Source organism: Oxyura jamaicensis, chromosome 1, assembly GCF_011077185.1.
Source record: "Oxyura jamaicensis isolate SHBP4307 breed ruddy duck chromosome 1, BPBGC_Ojam_1.0, whole genome shotgun sequence".
In the NCBI taxonomy this organism is placed as follows: Eukaryota; Metazoa; Chordata; class Aves; order Anseriformes; family Anatidae; genus Oxyura; species Oxyura jamaicensis.
The window spans coordinates 203,707,531-203,723,692 of record NC_048893.1 but is presented as its reverse complement, the minus strand read 5'-3'; the positions used below and the strand labels follow the sequence as shown (position 1 = coordinate 203,723,692).

Here is a 16,162-nt window from a genome sequence, read left to right as displayed (position 1 = left end):
GGCGGAGGGCGGGGGGGGCTTCGCAGGGGGAACGAGGTTCCTCTTCTCCAGAAGTGGGAATTAATTGCACCTCCTCGGGCGCCATGCCTGCGTTTTTCCTGAGCCCCCGGTTCCCCTCCGGCCCTGGGGACTGGGGTGAGGTGGGGGGGGGGCGGAGGAGGGAGGGTGCTGCGGTGGCACTGGGGCTCGGCGCTGGCCGGGGCACAGTCGTGGCACGGCGCCTCCGTGCAGCCCGGCAGGCGGAGAGGAGCCGTTTGCAGGGCAGGAGCCCGGTGCCGGGCAGGGGACGCCGTCGTGCCGTGACCCTTTTTGTGTGCCGTGACCCTTTCTGTGCGCCCTGACCCTTTTTGTGCGCCCTGACCCTTTTTGTGCGTCACCACTGCGGTGGTCGGAGCCTGAGCGCGTGCTGACACCCCCGGGGCGACGTGGCAGCGTCGCCTCCTGCTTTTTGTTTTGCTTTGCCTGCATGGACATTTCCTTCCTCTGCGCCCCGGGAGGTGGGGACACGTCCCCGCGTTGCCACGCGCCCCGCGGTGCCTGTCCCTTCCCCTCCCACCCAGGTGGCACCGGCACCGGGGGCGCTGGGGAACTCCCTGCTGCAGGGTTTTGGAGGCGCCGGGTGTTGGTGAGGCTCCGAAGGCCTCAGGAGCGAGTCGGGGAAGGCACTGCCACGCTGGGGACCCTGAGCCGTGGGAGCGGGTCCTGCGTGGGGACGGCTGGGCCTGGCCAGGCTCTGAGTCACCGGCCCAAGCTGGCGGTGGCGTCTGGTGCTGGAGAGGACAGGGACAGGGATGGGGACATGGACAGGGACATGTCCTCACCACGGCCCGCACCCTGAGCGTGCTGGCAGCGCCAGGAAGGGTGGCAGGAGCTGTTCTGTGCCAGCACAGGGCAGCGGGACGGCTCCTGGCCGTCCCTGTCCCCCAGACCTCCGGGACGCTGATGGCTGTGGGTCGCCAGCGCTCTGTGTGGGGACAGCCCCAGCTGCAGCTCCGGTGGGTTTTGGCCGTGGGGACCCCGAGGTGACGGCCGGGGAGCAGGGTGCTGTGGACCTGGTGCTGAGGGGGGGGGAGCCCCACGGCTCAGACCCTCGGCTGCCAGCCCTTGGTGCCCGCCCCACGGCTGGGGCCCGGCGCTGGGCTGCGTGAGCTCGGGGAGGTCCCGAGGGACGTGGGGACAGTGCCCCCGGCCCCAGAGCAGTGGGGTGAGGCTGCTTGTCCACGCCGGGGCAATGCGTGCACTTGGCCGGCCGATGCTTGTCCGTGCTGGGGGGGCTGTTTGCCCACACCTGGGTGATGCCTCCCCACCCGGGGTGGGGGTCCCCACCCCATCTGGGTGCTGTGTCCGTGCCGCTGCGTGGCACCATCAGGCAGCGGCACCAGCGCACGGCTCCGTCCCCAGCAGCCAGGGCTCTGGGGGGGGACAGCCCCTCCAGGAGGACACGGGGGTGTCCCCAGGATGGATCTGGGGGGGGACCTGCTGCCTCCCCAGGTGCCAGCAGGGCCCTCTCTGCTGCGCTGCCCGGCATTTTGGGGGTGCAGCTGCTCGCCCCGGCTCCCCCTCTTCCGGCAGCGCCGCCGTGGTCCCCGGCACTTCCTCCCGCAGGGCACGGCCGCTGTGGGGCCGTACCCACACCCTCCCCGACCGACCCCCACGGAAACAGCCCCGAGGAGGGGGTGGGAGGGACACGGGGGGGACATTTTGCAAAAGTCACCAGGGGGGCAGACCCACGGGGGGCTGAGCGGTGGGGTCCTGGTGAGCTCCAGGTCTGCCGAGAGCGAGCCTCGCGCTGACGTCTCCTCCGCGCTGCTGCTGCCCTCCAGCCAGCTTTTCCCCCCCTCCAACCCCCCGGCCATCCCCCCCTGAGCCCTCCCATGTCCCCAGGTCACCCCCAGCCCTGCTGGGTGCCACCGTCACCCCCAGCCCTGCTGGGTGCCACCGTCACCCCCAGCCCTCCTGCGTCCTGCTCGGGGAGCTCGAGAGGAGCGAGCTGGGGGGGTACCCGCGGGGGGCGGCCACCTCCTCGTCCCAGGAGCACCATCTCTGGTGCTTTTGCAGCTTCACCTCTCGGTGTTTTGGGGAACTGAAACGTTATCAGTGCCGTGAGGACACTGCGGCTGCCCGCTGCTGGCCTCATCCCGTGAGCCCCGGGGGGGGCGCGCGGGCAGGACCGGGTGACAACAGGAGCGGTGTCCTCCCGAGCCCTCCGGAGGTGTCCCCAGTGAGGATGCAGTGGTTGTCCTCGCCCGTCATCCTGTGAAATAACAGGAAATGGGACAGCTTGGGGACCTCGGGGGGGGGGGGGGCTGGGGACCTCGGGGCAGCTTGGGGACCTCGGGGAGGCCTGGGGACCTCGGGCAGCTTGGGGACCTCGGGGCCATCGGCTCACTGCTGGCACTGGGGCTCCCGATGCAGCCCACCGGGGGCCTGGAGGCCACACAGGCGGCCCCCTCTTGCTGGGGGCCCCGTGACAAACCCTCTGTCACCTCCCCGCCCCTGGGTCCCTGCACCCCTGGGTGCCACCCCCGGGCCCCCCAGCCCCCCGGCTGGCGGTGCCGGCGGCGCTGGGAGCTGCGGGAGCGCTGGCCCCCGCTCCCCTAATGTATGGATGGTTGTGGCTGGTTCCCATGGCAATGGCTGCTGAGAAATGAGGTCAGCCTGACCCGCAGCCAGGCAGCCGAGGGAGAAGTTTTGCTCGCCGAGGCTCCGGGAAAGCTCCCGAGCACCCTCGGCGGAGACAGAAGCCAAAGCATCCGCGGGCAGCTTGGGGACCCGGCGTGGCCGTCCCCGGGGCGCGCGGGGTGCTGGGAGCAGCTGGGGTTTGGTGCTTGGGGTTTGGGTCCTGCCCAGGCACGGTGCAGGGCACGGGGACAGGGACGGTGGCCCCGGTGTGGGGCCGGGCACATCTCCAGCGGCACCCACGGCTCGGCAGCACCCACCTTGGGCACCCCGACCTTCCCAGCACAGGCTGCCAGCTCCCCCCAGACCTCTTCGGTGAGCGATTTGGGGCAGGGCTGGGAGCGAAAACTGCCCCAAAAAACTGCCCCAGGGTCTGCGAGCCCGTGGCCATGGCTATGCCCTGGGGCTGCGGAGGGTTGGCCGCCACCCGGAGCCCACTGGGTCTGGAGCCGAGGTTTCCACCTCGCTGGCTCCGGCGCATGGGGCTGGGGCTGCGATTCCCTGCGGGCCGGCAGCCCAGCGGGACCCCCCCGTTTGTGCGCACGCTGTGCCGGGTGCGTGGCTCTTGCACAGAAACCCATTCCTGCCCCCCCCCCCAGGCGCACCCCCTGTGCCACCGGCGGAGCTCAGCGCCCCGTGGGGCTGTGGGGCCGCCCTGCTCTGCCCCCTCATCACATCGGGGCGGCTCAGACAGGTCCCTCTTATTTTTATACCCAGCAGGAGCTTCCTCCGGTGTCCTGCCCCCAGGAGCACGGTGGCGCAGGGGGGGCTTTATTTATTGCCACGGTAGTTCGGGAGGCAGGGAGCGAGCGGAGAACAGCGGTGACGGGCGAGGGGCGGCCAAAAATCGGCCCGGCGGGGGGCTCGGGGGGCAGGCAGAGAGCTGGGCGCTGCCAGCCTGGGACCCGCGTCCCCTGGGTCCCCTCGGTCCCCTGGGTCCCCTGGGACCCAGCCCCCTGCCAGCCCAGGGGACAAAACACCTGATACGGGGCTTCAAGGCTGGAGGCGGCCCCTGGCGTCCCTGAGGGCCTGATAAGAAACCTGAGCTGCGAGGGAGGTTGGAGGCCGGGTGCCAGAAAATACTTCCAGGGCAGAAAAAGCGCCGCCATAACCCGCGCGGGGTGAGGCCGTGGCACGGGAGGGGTTTGGGGATTGGGATGGGGTCGGTGCCTGCGACCCGTGCTGTGAAAGGGGGGGTGAAAGCGGCTGCGGGGGGGGGGGTCCGTGGGATGCCCCCGGTGCTGTCCTGCAGCTCCTGCTCCTGTCTCTCCGCAGGGTTCCTGCCAAGGAGGAGGTCCCCGTCCCCGTCCCCGACAGGGAACCCCTCGTCCCTCCGTCCCCGCCGGCCCTGCTGCCCCGTGCCAAGCCGCAGCCGGCCCCGCAGCCCCAGGCGCCCTCCAAGCCCTCCTGTCCCTTCGTGCCCGAGTTCGGTGAGTACGAGCGAGGCCAGCGCCGGCCCTTCCTCGGTCCCCAGTCCCCCTTGGGGACACCCGGCGTGGTGCGGGTCCTTCTGGGACATCATCTGGCAGCTGTGCCGATGAGCAGAGGAGCAGGGGAACAGAAACGGGCAGCGGGCAGAGCCTTGGGCCCTCCCGTGGCAGCTCCCGGCCGGGGCGAAGCCGCCCCCCGAGCGGTGCCGAGGGGTCGCGGCGGTGCCAGGAGCTGCCTGCGGCAGGACTTTGCCCTTCCCCGGCGCTACCCAAGCCCTCGATAACGCCAGCGTCGTCCCCCCGGCGGGGAGGTTGTTTGCCAAGGGCAGAGCGCGGGGGAAGCCCACGGTGCTGGGGGCACGGCCGGGACACGCTCCCCTCGCTGCCGGGAGACCCAGCAGTGCCCAGCAGCTTCTGCTCGCCCTTGCAGATGACTCTGACTACGAGGACTCCGCCTGGGAGGAGGAATTAGCCAGCCCCGCGGGGCAGATGGCCGACAAGGTTGGTGTGGGTGCAGGAAGGGATCGGGGCGGCGAGTAGGAGCGCGCAGGGACCCCGGTGGCGGTGCCGGTCCTGGGTTGCTTTGCGGGCACGGCTTGGGGCTGGGGCAGAGGAGCAGGATGCTCTGCGAGCCCACGGAGCTGCTGCTTCCCCCCCCCGGCAGCACCGAAGCGCAGCCTCCCCGCAGGCTGGCGTGCCCAGAGTGCGTGCTAGTGGACAGCGGCAGCATCGCAGCCTGCTTTATGGCCTGCAGCTGGGATTTTTATCCGCCGTGCGCTCCTTCCTGAGGCCGAACTCGTGCGGGTCTGGGCTGATCTGGGGGGGGCTGCGGCACCCTGAACCCCCGGAGCCCTCACCCTCCTTTTCCCGGCGATGGGCATCGCCTTCCTCGGGCCCCAGCCCTGCCACCCGCTGCCCCTGGGGCTGGGGGGCTATCCAGAAGTGCCACGCCACCTCGCAGAGCCATGGGCACCGCTGGATGCTGCAACCCTAACCCTAACCCTGACCCTGACCCTAACCCTGACCCTGACCCTAACCCTAAACAGGGGCGATGCAGGCGGTGCCGCCGCATTTTGTGCCCTCCTTCCCTGCCTCTCCCTGGGCATCCCTGGCTGGTGGTGCTGCTGAGAGCTGCGTGGGGCCGGGATGCTCAGCACCCTGCTCGGTGCAGGGGGCGGCCGGAGGGGCTCGGCCCCCAGGAACCTTCCCCAGGTGCCCTGGTGGGGAGCGGGGGGGAGGGCGCGGGGCTGCCAACATCATCCGCGTCCTTTCCCACAGGAGGACGCTGAGGCTGTGCCGGGTCGGCCGCGCTCCCTGCGCTTCAACAGCCTCTTCAGCGAGGACGAGCTCATCGAGGACTGCTACGATGCTCCCCCGGCCAAGTAGGGGCTCCTCCTGCCGCTCCTCGTGTGCGTGTTGCCGTGTGCCTGCGTGTGGCTGTGCGAGCGTGCGCGGGCAGGGGACGTGCGCGCGGCCACGTGCGGGCAGGAGCCAGGCGTGCGCACGGCTGGGGGCTGCGCGTGCACAGAGGGGCTGGGGGCATTCGGGGAGGGGGCACCCGCACGTGAGCCTGCGTCTCTTGGTGGTGCCCGAGGCGCGCAGGCGCGCACGGGGCTGTGTGTTGCACCCACCTCGCCTGCGTCGCTCCGCGCCCCAGGGTGAGGCAGGGCGCCGAGCGGTGCTGGGGGGGGCCGTGCCCACCCTGTCACCATCTCATAACCCCCCCCCCCCCGCCCGGCTCCCGCTCCCCAGCGCAGGCAGAGGCTGGAGCGACGACGGCCCCAGCCCGCGCCAGCCCCCGGTCGCCCTCTCCGGCAGCAGCCCCGGCGCGCTCGGCGACGGCATGGAGAGCTCGGCCGCCGCGCAGCTCTCGCCCACCATCCGAGCGGGGTGGCTGGACAAGAACCCGCCGCAGGGGTGAGTGAGGAGGAAGGGGGGGGCGCAGCCCCGCCGCCCTCCCCGTGCTGTCCGTGTCGCCCCTTGCCGTGCCTTTTTTTCCCTCCTAGCTCCTGCTCGCTGGGGGTGCCGTGGCGCCCTGGTGCAAAGGGGTGCCTGCAGCCCCCTCCTGCCCCCCCCCCCGGGTTAGGTTAAAAGCAGCGCTTTTTAGTGAAAGATCCTTTCCCAGAGCTGGCTGAGGAGGGGGGGGAGCTGGGGGAGGAAGGAGAAGCTCGAGGGGAGGCTGGGCGAGGGGAACGGGGATGGGGAGCGGGATGGGGCCGGCGGCTTTCCGAGCACTGGGCCACGCACGTGCCCCCCCCCGCCAACGCCCGGGCTGACTTTGCAGCTCCAACTTCCCCCGTCCCAGCGCCGTGGGTCGGGCTTGTGGGGAAATGAGCGCTGCTCGCCCCGGGGGGAGCCCACTGGTGGCAGCAGTCCCGGAAAGCTGCTGGTGGCTGCAGGCTGCCTCGCACCACCGGCACGGCCGCCCTGCCGTCTCCGTAGGGCTCCGATTTTCTTTCGTTCGCCGGGGTTGCTGTGGGGGGAGGCTTTTCTGGCAGCGCTCTTGCTGCGTTCGCCCGTGGGTTATCGGGGGATAACACCCGGGGGCACCCGGACCCCGCAGCCTCCGTGTGTCTTGTGCCAGCAACCCCTCACCGCGGGGCTCTGCACCCCTGCTCCCGTGGGACCCAGGGGTGGCACGGCCGTGCCGGGGAGCTTCTTTGGGAGCCCTGGGTCCCTCCCCAGGCATCTTAACGCCAGCCACGAGGAAACCCCGAAGCCTGAATGCCCGAGGAGGAGGCAGCCGGGGCCGGTTTTGGGGAAGTGAGAGCCGCACAGAGCTCCCGGGGGAGCCGGGGGGATGCTGCTCCCCGCGAGGGGAGCCGGGGCCTGGGGAAGGCACTGGAAGGAAAACCAATAAAAAAACCTCAAACCCTGAGTGCCTAAAGCCAGCCGGGAGGGCTGAGGGGTTCCTGCGGGATGGGGATGGGGAACGGGAGGGCCCGGGGAAGAGCCCAGAGCCTCAGCAAGGATTTCCTCCTTACGTAAAGGCCGAGCGGCGGGGTCACGTGTGGTGGTGCTGAAATCCTTTCCTGAACAAACAAGCGCTTAAGCAACAGCCTACGAAGCTGGGGGGGCACCAGGGGGGCTCCCAGGGCTTTGCCGGAGGCTTCTGGGGGGCGTCAGGGGGGCGAGGGGATGGCCGTTCCCCCTACACCCCCATCCGGAGACGCTGATGCGTGCCGAGGGCGCGAGGTGCCCGACTGCCCTGCAGGGAGCGGGGACGGCACCAGCCCGGCTCTGGGGGCTCTGGCAGCAATTGCTAATTGGGGTCAGCAGCTCGCGGGGTGCTTTTAGGGGCAGCCCCCGCTCTCGGCTCCGTGCTCGCATCGGTGCCCCCAGGAAGGCACAAACCCCGTCGCTCCCCCCGCTGCCACGAGGGCCGGGGACGCGGCGAGGGTCGATGGCGAGGTGGCCCCGGGCTGTCGGCAACTGGGGCGTGAAGGCACAGGCGGAGAGGCCCCGAGGTCAAGGGCACGTGGTGGGGGTTCAGAGGAGGGCTGGGGGGGGCGAGGGCACTGCTGCAGCCGGGGGCTCGCCTCTCCTTCCTGCGCCCAAGCCCACGGCAGGCTGTGGGCTCTGGGGTCTGCGCTGGGTTGGGGTCCCCGTGCCCGACCTGTCCTGGTCCCCCTCCTGCTCCCATGCCGGTGCTCCCCGAGCCCCCGGGGGGGCAGCTTGGGTTCCCCATCCCCTCCAACGCGCCCCTCCTGTCCCTCCCCAGGTCCTACATCTACCAGAAGCGCTGGGTGAAGCTGGACGCCGACTACCTCCGCTATTTCGACAGCGAGAAGGTGCCGGGGGGAGGAGGGCTGAGGATGGGGTGAGGAGGTGTCGGGGGGCTGCCCGGCCGCCCCACGCCGAGCCCACCGCATCCCTCTGGGCATCCTGGAGGCACGGGGGTGCAAAGGGACAACGTCCCCGGAGCACCACGGGCTGGCTGCTGGGGTGCTGCCAGCACCGGGTGGGGTGTGGGGTGCCCCGAGCCCCCCGGACCCCGATGCTCCCAGCTCGGGGCCGTTCCCGACCCGTGTCTCCGAGGCGGATGGCGGTGACGGTGCGTCTCTTCCCCCCCGTGTCCCCCCCCCAGGACGCCTACTCCAAGCGCTTCATCCCCGTCTCCTCCATCTCGCGCGTAGCCAGCGTCGGGGACCAGAAATTCGAGGTGGTCACCAACAACCGCAACTTCGTGTTCCGGGCTGAGAGCGATGGTGAGCGCCTGAGGGGCACCTGCCTGTAGCCAACCCCCACCCCCCCTGCAGGGCTGTTCCCATCCTCCTGGCAGCCCCTGGCCCCAGGGATGAGCCCCCCCCCAGCCCGAGCCCTGACCCCTCTCCGCTCCGGCCCCGCAGCCGACCGCAACGAGTGGATCCAGACCCTGCAGCAGGTGGCGGAGGAGCGCAAGGGCAAAGCTCCCGAGAGGACGCCGGTGGTCCCGACCGCCCCCGACACCACGGAGCCCGCGGACAAGAGCGGCTTCCTGGAGCTGCGGGGGTTCAAGCACAAGCTGTTCGTGGCCGTGGCCGGGGACAAAGTTTTCCTCTACAAGAACTCGGAGGTGGGTGCTGGGGCTGGGGACCCCGGGGCCCTCTGCAGGGGGACCCCCGCCCGTCGCTTTGGCAGCCGGGGCAGAGCAGCGGTGAGCTGGGGCACCCCCAAAATGGGGAGGGGAGACCCCACGGGTGGGAGACCCCAGGCTGCAGACCCCCCTCCCTGCAGACCCCAAGGTCTGGGGACCCCAGGAGCATTGCGCCCGCTTGGGTTGGTGGCGTCTCCATCCCAACCCTTGTGTGCCCTGGGGCTGGGGGTGCGCGTGGGGACCCTGGCCACTGCCACCAGCACGGGCAGGGGGCTGCCCTCCCTCACCCCTCCTCCTGCCCTCGCCCCCCAGGACTATCGGCAGGGCATCGGCATCACCTACATCGAGATGAACGTGGGGAACGTCAAGGAGGTGGACCGCAGGGGCTTCGACCTGACGACGCCCTACAGGATCTTCAGGTGAGCCGAGGGAGGGGACGGGGTGCCGGCAGCGCTGCCCCCCCCCTGTCCCCGCGGCCGTCCCTCCCTCACCCCCCTCCTCCCCGCCGGCAGCTTCTCGGCCGAGTCGGACCAGGAGAAGGAGGAGTGGGTGGAGGCCATGCGGCACGCCATCGCCGAGGCCCTCTCCAACTCGGAGGTGGCGGAGAGGATCTGGGCGCTGGAGCCCAACCGCTTCTGCGCCGACTGCGGCTCGCCCCAGCCCGACTGGGCGTCCGTCAACCTCTGCGTCGTCATCTGCAAGAGATGCGCAGGTACCGGCCCCGCTCAGCACCCCGGGGTGCTGAGTGCACCCCAGCACCGGTCCCCTCTCCGAATGGCCCCCAGCGGTGGGGAGAGGGGGTTCCCCCAAACCTCCCCTGCTCGGTCCGGGGGGCACGCAGGAGGCTTTGGGGGAGAAGCCGGGGGGGCGCACGGCTCTGTGTCCCCCCTACCCCGAGGAGGGTCCCTAACGGCTCCTCTTGCCCACAGGGGAGCACCGGGGCCTGGGGCCCGGCATCACCAAAGTCCGAAGCCTGAAGATGGACAGGAAGGTGTGGACGGAGGAGCTGATCGAGGTATTGGTGCGGATGGGCTCCGAAATCCGCTCTGGGGGCAGCCGCCCCGTGTCCCCCCCCTGCCAGTTGCAGACCCCGCTGGCCAGGAGCTGGATGTTATCCCCGTCCCGAGCCCCGCAGCCACCTCCAGCGGCTGGGGCCGGCAGCACGGGGGGCTCTGTGCTCCGTGGGGCTGCTGGAGGGGACCCTGGGCTGGCCGCAAGCCTCGTCCCCACCGCCGTGCCACCCTGCCGCCCCCTGGCACGGGGTCTGCACTGCCCTGGGGTCTGCACTGCCCTGGGGTCTGTGCTGCCCTGGGGTCTGCGCTGCCCTGGGGTCTGCGCTGCCCTGGCCGGGGCTGGAGCGGAGCAGCCCCATGGGAACAGCCCCGCTGCGAGCTCCCCGCTGCCGCGGCCCCGTCTGGCCGGCCCCAGCCAGGTCCTGCATTCCTGCCCCTGTCCCACCCTGCAGCCCCCGCCTCCGGTCTGCCCGATCCCCAGCCCAAACGCTTCCAGCTGCAGCCCCGATCCTCCCCTTTCCTGGAAGGCTGCCGTTAACCCCTCCGGGCTCGCCGAGAGCTCTGCGAGCATCCCCGTGCGTCCCAGCCTGCCCCGTGCCCCCCTCGCACCCCAGCCCCAGCCCATTCCTGCTCCGCATCACCCCGAAGGGCACGGGGATGCTCCCTGAGCACCCCGCGGGGCTCGCTGGGGCGATGCCATCTCCCAGAAGTGTCCCCAAGGCAAATTGCTGCTCAGTGGCACCGCAGCAGGCGGGCACGCCTGCCACACGGCTGCCACCCGGCTGCAGGGCAGACCTGCACCGCCCGGCCCTGGGGGGGCGAAGCGGGGCTGTGCACCACGGGCTCGGGGAGCGGGGCGGCGAGGGGCTGCGGGGAGCTCTTTAAAGCCGCTCCCGGCGCTCGGTGCTGCTTTCCAGATGTGCTTTCTGGGGCAGGAAGGGGAGTGGAAGGATTGCAGCGCCGCGCCTGGAGCCGGGGCTGGCCAGGGTCACGCCGCGGCGCTGCGGCGGGCGGGTGCTCCCCCACCCCGGGCTCAGCCCCTCGCCCCCTGCCCACCCGTGCTTTCCGCTCCCCGTGCGCGACGCCTCTTCCCCCTCCGTGCACGCGTTGCCTGCACCCAGATCCTCAGCATCGCTGCCCTGCGGTGGGCTGGGAAGGTCCCGGCGGGCTCCCCCAGCCCCGCAGAGCCCGTCCCCGCGGCGGCACCGCCACGCCGGCCTCCCCTTGTCCCCCCGCAGCTCTTCCAGCACATCGGCAACGCCGTGGCCAACCAGTTCTGGGCCGCCAACGTGCCCCCCAGCGAGGCCATCGGCCCCGGCAGCAGCAGCCAGGAGCGGCGGCGCTTCCTCGTCGCCAAGTACCGCGAGGGCAAGTACCGCCGCTACCACCCGCTCTTCGGCAACCAGGAGGAGCTCGACAGGGTCAGTGGTCCTGGGGACGGGGGTCTTCACGGGGAACTAGCCTGGGGGGGCCCGAAGAGGGCAGGAGCAAGGTCTCTCCCCTGGCTGTCGGGGTGGGGACGTGGCCTTTGTGGGCAGTGGGACCGGTCCCAGGCTGGGGTCACCCCCGTTGGGGTGCTGGGGAGGGGAGCTTGGTCCTGGTTTGCTCAGCAGCCCCGTGCGTGGGGCTGGGTGGGCTCCATCCCTGCCTGGATCAGCCCAGCCTCCGAGGCTCTCCCCGTGTCCCCCCCCCAGCCTTATCCTGGGGTCTCCAGGCGGGATGAGAGCCCTGCAGGGACAGAGTGGCACCTCCGCTGCGGGGCACAACCAGCTGGGACTGCAGCTCTGTTCCCGGCCTGCAGCACTCTGGGCGAAGCCCCCCTCACGCTGGGATCCCCCCAGGTCCCACCACCACCCATCCCAATGCCCCTCCCCGGCCCCGGCACTATGGGTGCTGCTTCCAGCACCCTCTCCTCAAACCTCTGCCACCCCCTGCTCCCCCAAACCACCCCAAGCAACGGGGTCGGGCGCTCCCAGCCAGCAGCCCCCCGGCTTTCGGCACGCCACGGCGGTGGCACCGGCTGCCGTCCCCCGGGCTGTGCAGCTCCCCCGGGCGCCGCTGTTTGCACAAGAGCCGGGGGCGCGCCGTGCCGGCGGCTGCGGGAATTCGCATGTGGGCTTGTTTGTTTTTCTGCTCCAAGAGCCCGTCCCGCCCCGCTGCCGGATGACTTCACCCCGGCTCCTTAAGGGAGGGATTCGCCGCCGCCGAGCCAGCTCCAAAACTTTCTCTCCCTCCTTTGTCCTGCCCCGGCGGCGGCCGGGAGGAACCCGGCCGCGCTCAACCGGCTCCTTCCCGTGCTGCGTCCTTGCAGGGCTGGCTCCTCGCCGGGGGTCTCGCTCCCCCCGGAGCCGTGGCCCCCAGGGCAGGCTCGGTGCTCACCCGCCGCCCTCCTCGCTCTGCCGCAGGCCCTGTGCGCGGCCGTCACCACCAGCGACCTGGCCGAGACGCAGGCCCTGGTCTTCTGCGGGGCGGCGGTGACGTGCGCCACCGGGGACCCCCAGTGCCCGACCCCCCTGGCGCTGGCCGAGAAGAGCGGGCAGAGGCTGCAGATGGAGTTCCTGCTGCACAACAAGACCTCGGGTAAGGGCTGTCCCCTCCTCTGGGTGTCCCCTGGCTGTCCCCGGGTATCCCCTGGGTGTCTCCGGGTGTCCCCAAGTGTCCCCTGTCCTGGGGGAAGGCAGGGATGTTTGGGGCTGATCCTGGCTCCGGCACGGGGCGCTGCTGTGTGCAGAACGAGGCAGCCCTGGGTGACCCAGACGGGCTCTGCTCGCGCTGGGTTCCAGCCCCACACCAAAATCCCAGAGCGGGACCGCGGGAGCCCTGCGATCCGCCCCGAATTCCTGAGCCCGCAGCCGCCTCCGGGCCCAGCTCACTCCCGCCACCCCGCAGCCTTGCTCTGATTTCTGCCCCTTGCCCTAGTCCCTGCACCTTTGGTTTCATCTGGGAACGCCCCAGAGCTGCCCAGGAGCTGCTTTGGGGCAGGAGGGGAGAGGCTGAGTCACATCGGGCACCTCGGGGAGCCCCGGTGGTGCCCGGGGTCCCAGGAGGGAGTGGTGCTGGTGTTTGGGGACATCCCCAGTGCACGACGGATGGATGGAGATGTGCGGGGAGCGAGCCCCAGACCCCGCACCAGGGCCGGGCCAGCGCCGGCGTGGGCTGCAGCCACCTCCTCCCTCCCTCCAGTCCCGTCCAAGCCCTTCCCGCTGAGCTGGAGCTGGCCCAGGAGGGGTCTGGCCCTGCACTTTTGGAGCTGTCAGCACAAAAAGAGGGCTGGGAGAGCAGCTGCGGCGAGGCCCCTCCGTGCGAACCGGAGAAACCCGAGCCCCTGAGCTCATCCCGCGGTGCCGAGAGCGGCTCTGCGGCTGCGTGCGGGCTCTGGCAGGGGAAACCCCCAGCCTCAGGGGGCATTTCACGTCCCCGTGGCCCCCTCCGAGCCCCGTGCCAGGCTTGTTGCCCCCTCCGCAGAGACGCCGCGCCTGGAGGTGGTGGGCGGCGAGGAGAAGCACTACTCGGTGCTGCTGCCCTGCGTCACGCACAACGGCTTCCTCTACAAGACCCCCTCCATGGCCAAGCCCGTCAGCGAGAGGAAGGGCCAGGAAGGTAGGCGGGGGTCCACGGGGTGGGGGAAAAAGGGCTGCGGGGGGGGGCTGGAGAGCCCCAGCAGGGATGCTGGGGAGTGGGCAGAGGGGCTGCAGCGTCCCCGGCTCCCCAGGGCACCGGTGAGACAGATGGGGGGTGCGGCGTGAGCCAGGCAGCCTGGTTTTGGAGAGGTTTTGGAGAGGTTTTGGAGAGGTTTGGGGGGTGAGGGGCTGTGCCCTGAGCTGTTGGGCTGCTGGGTGGCTTTGGGTGGCCCCAGGTGGCTTTGGGTGGCCCCAGGTGGCTGGAGCCCCTCTGAGCACCTCCCCGCGCCGCGCAGAGTTCAGCCGGCGGTGGTGCACGCTGCAGGACGGCGTCCTCAGCTACTACGAGAACGACCGCAACGCCGTGCCCAACGGCGAGATCAAGGCGGAGGACATCGTGTGCCTGGTGAACAACCCGCCCCACACCCACGGGTAAGGCTGCCCCCAAAAGCCTCCCCTGTCCCCCCCCACGTGGGGCTGCTGCCCGGCCCCGATGGCACTGAGCTGCCCGTCTTTGCAGGGAGCCTGGTTTAACATTTTATTCCTCGCAACCTTTTTGCTAAAGTCTCGGGTCTCTGCCAGAGCGTGCAAAGCACTTGGGAGCCCTGGGGGTGTGCCGGGGGGGTCCCCAGTCAGACAGACCATCGGTGGGGCCGAGCCCCTCTCCGCTCGTGCCACGGGATGCTCCCTCCTGGCGCTGTGCCTGGTGCCAAGCCGCGGCCTTCGTGCCACGCGTGGGCACTGAGGCTCCTCGCTCCCTCCCTCCCTCCCGCAGGATCGAGAGCACGTTCGAGGTGTACATCGAGTCGGAGAGGCTCTACCTGTTCGGGCTGGACTGCCCCGAGGCCGCTCGGGAATGGCTCAAGTCCATCGCCAAGGTGGGAGCCGCGGGGCTGGGGCCGGCGCTGGGGCTGGGGGCTGCGCGCTGACGGCCCCCTCTGCCCCTTCCCCAGTCCTTCGTCCCCCCCCACGCGGAGGAGCTGCTGAGCCACGACTTCGAGAGGATCGGCCGCCTGCTCTACAAGGGGGGCCTCAACCTGGAGCGTGCCAAGGAGGGCTGGTTCGCCCTGGCCGGCTCCACGCTCCACGTCTGCTTCGAGGACAGCGAGCGCCACGAGGCTCTCCAGCTGCGCAAGCTGCAGGAGCTCTGTGCGTCCCCCGTCCCCCCGGCAGCTCTTCCTCCTCTCCGTCCTCTTCCTCGCTGCTGCTCACCCAGCCTGGGCGGGAGCTGGACGGCTCCTGACAGGCTCCTGCCTTCCCTTCGCAGCCATCCAGGGAGACAACGAGGTGCTGGTGCTGGTGGAGAGGCGGAGGTAAACGCGGAGCTGGTGGCGCGGGGTGGGTGGGGATCAGCCCCCTCCAGCAAAATATCCCCCCCCCCCCCCCCAACCCCACCACGGTCCTGGGATGCCTTCACCCTCGGGGGAGCCCGGGTTGGGGGGCTGGGACCCTGCCTGTGGGTTTGGGAAGGGGGCGGCTGGGCCCCCCGCTGAGCCCGCGGCCGCCGGCAGGACGCTGTACATCCAGGGCGAGAGGAGGCTGGATTTCCTGGGCTGGGTGCACGCCATCCAGAAGGCTGCGGGCAGCTCGGGGGACACCCTGTCGGAGCAGCAGCTGACCGAGGGGGACGTCCCCATGCTGGTGGACCGCTGCATCGACTACATCACGCAGTGCGGTACGCGCCCTCGCTGTACGGGGACGGCTCGGGTCGCCCCATCAGCGCGGCATGGCAAGGGGCAGCCCGAGACCCGTTTTCCTCCCTCCCTGAGCATCTGCTCCAGCTTCTTGGGAGGCTGGAGCGCGGCTTGGCTCCTGCCCGCAGCTCCTCGGTGGCCGGGGAACACCTGCGGGGCGGGGAGCGCCGCGTCCCCTCGCGGGGGACCCTTTGTTGGGCAGCCAGCGGGGCGGGCGGGCGGCCAAAAGGCGGCGGTGCCGGGGGCTCACCGCCGGCCGCTCTGCCCCAGGGCTGACGTCCGAGGGGATTTACCGCAAGAGCGGGCAGAACTCGAAGACCACCAGCCTGCTGGAGATGCTGCGCCGCGACGCCCGCAGCGTGCGCCTGAAGGAGGGCGAGCACCACGTGGACGACGTCGCCAACACCCTCAAGCGCTTCTTCCGCGACCTGGGCGACGGGCTCTTCACCCGGCGCTGGAGCCAGGACTGGCTGCGGGCCACGGGTGAGGGCAAGGGGGGGGGGCTGCAAGCCATGGGGGAGCCTTCCCCGGGGGGTCCTGGTGCCGAAAAGCTGAGCCTGGCCCTCCCCGGCGTGGTCGTCTCTTTGCACATCTGGGATCCAGATGTTTCCCTTGGCCGGCACGGCGGTGGCCGTGAGTCAGAGCCGCCGGGCGCCGAGCCCGGGGTGGGGAGAGGAATGCGCCCGCCGGCCCCGCGCCCAGGTGTGGCCGGGGGGCTCGCCCTTCGCTCCTGGATCCAGCCCCCGAGAACCAGGCACCCTGGTGCCAAACAGCCACAAAATCTGGGACGTGCCCTCCCCAACAGCTCTGCGGTGGGAGGCCCCCAGGTGGGGTCCGGGTAGGGGATGGGGTGGGGTTGGGGGTCTTCATCCCGGCTTCACGCCCCTTCACGCTTGCACTTTTCCCCCTCGCAGCGCTGGAGGATGAGGAGGCGAAGATCGGGGAGTACCGGCGGCTCCTGGACACCCTCCCCACGGTGAACAGGGCCACGCTGAAGGCGCTCATCAACCACCTCTTTCGGTACGGCATGGGTCCCCAAAGCCCCGTGGGGCATCACCCCATCTGCTGGGGGGCCCCGGGGGGGGGGCGTGGGGTGCCGGAGAGCCCTCATCCCTCCTCCGGTTCATCCCAAGCAAGAGAAGGACGGGGA

At 70.9% G+C, this 16,162-nt stretch overlaps 1 protein-coding gene across 1 annotated transcript in view; it reads left to right on the top strand.

Annotated features, from left to right (window-relative positions):
* Positions 1 to 16,162, top strand: part of ARAP1 (ArfGAP with RhoGAP domain, ankyrin repeat and PH domain 1) — a 23,990-nt gene that overhangs the window by 2,094 nt on the left and 5,734 nt on the right. Inside the window, 21 exon segments of the mRNA XM_035339577.1 lie at positions 3,955 to 4,109; positions 4,540 to 4,610; positions 5,388 to 5,491; positions 5,862 to 5,891; positions 5,928 to 6,026; positions 7,831 to 7,900; positions 8,197 to 8,317; positions 8,459 to 8,664; positions 8,998 to 9,104; positions 9,198 to 9,397; positions 9,615 to 9,700; positions 10,937 to 11,119; positions 12,104 to 12,278; positions 13,164 to 13,298; positions 13,615 to 13,750; positions 14,094 to 14,196; positions 14,272 to 14,467; positions 14,586 to 14,631; positions 14,830 to 14,993; positions 15,283 to 15,495; positions 15,927 to 16,133. Coding sequence (XP_035195468.1) covers positions 3,955 to 4,109; positions 4,540 to 4,610; positions 5,388 to 5,491; positions 5,862 to 5,891; positions 5,928 to 6,026; positions 7,831 to 7,900; positions 8,197 to 8,317; positions 8,459 to 8,664; positions 8,998 to 9,104; positions 9,198 to 9,397; positions 9,615 to 9,700; positions 10,937 to 11,119; positions 12,104 to 12,278; positions 13,164 to 13,298; positions 13,615 to 13,750; positions 14,094 to 14,196; positions 14,272 to 14,467; positions 14,586 to 14,631; positions 14,830 to 14,993; positions 15,283 to 15,495; positions 15,927 to 16,133 — 2,807 coding nt within the window.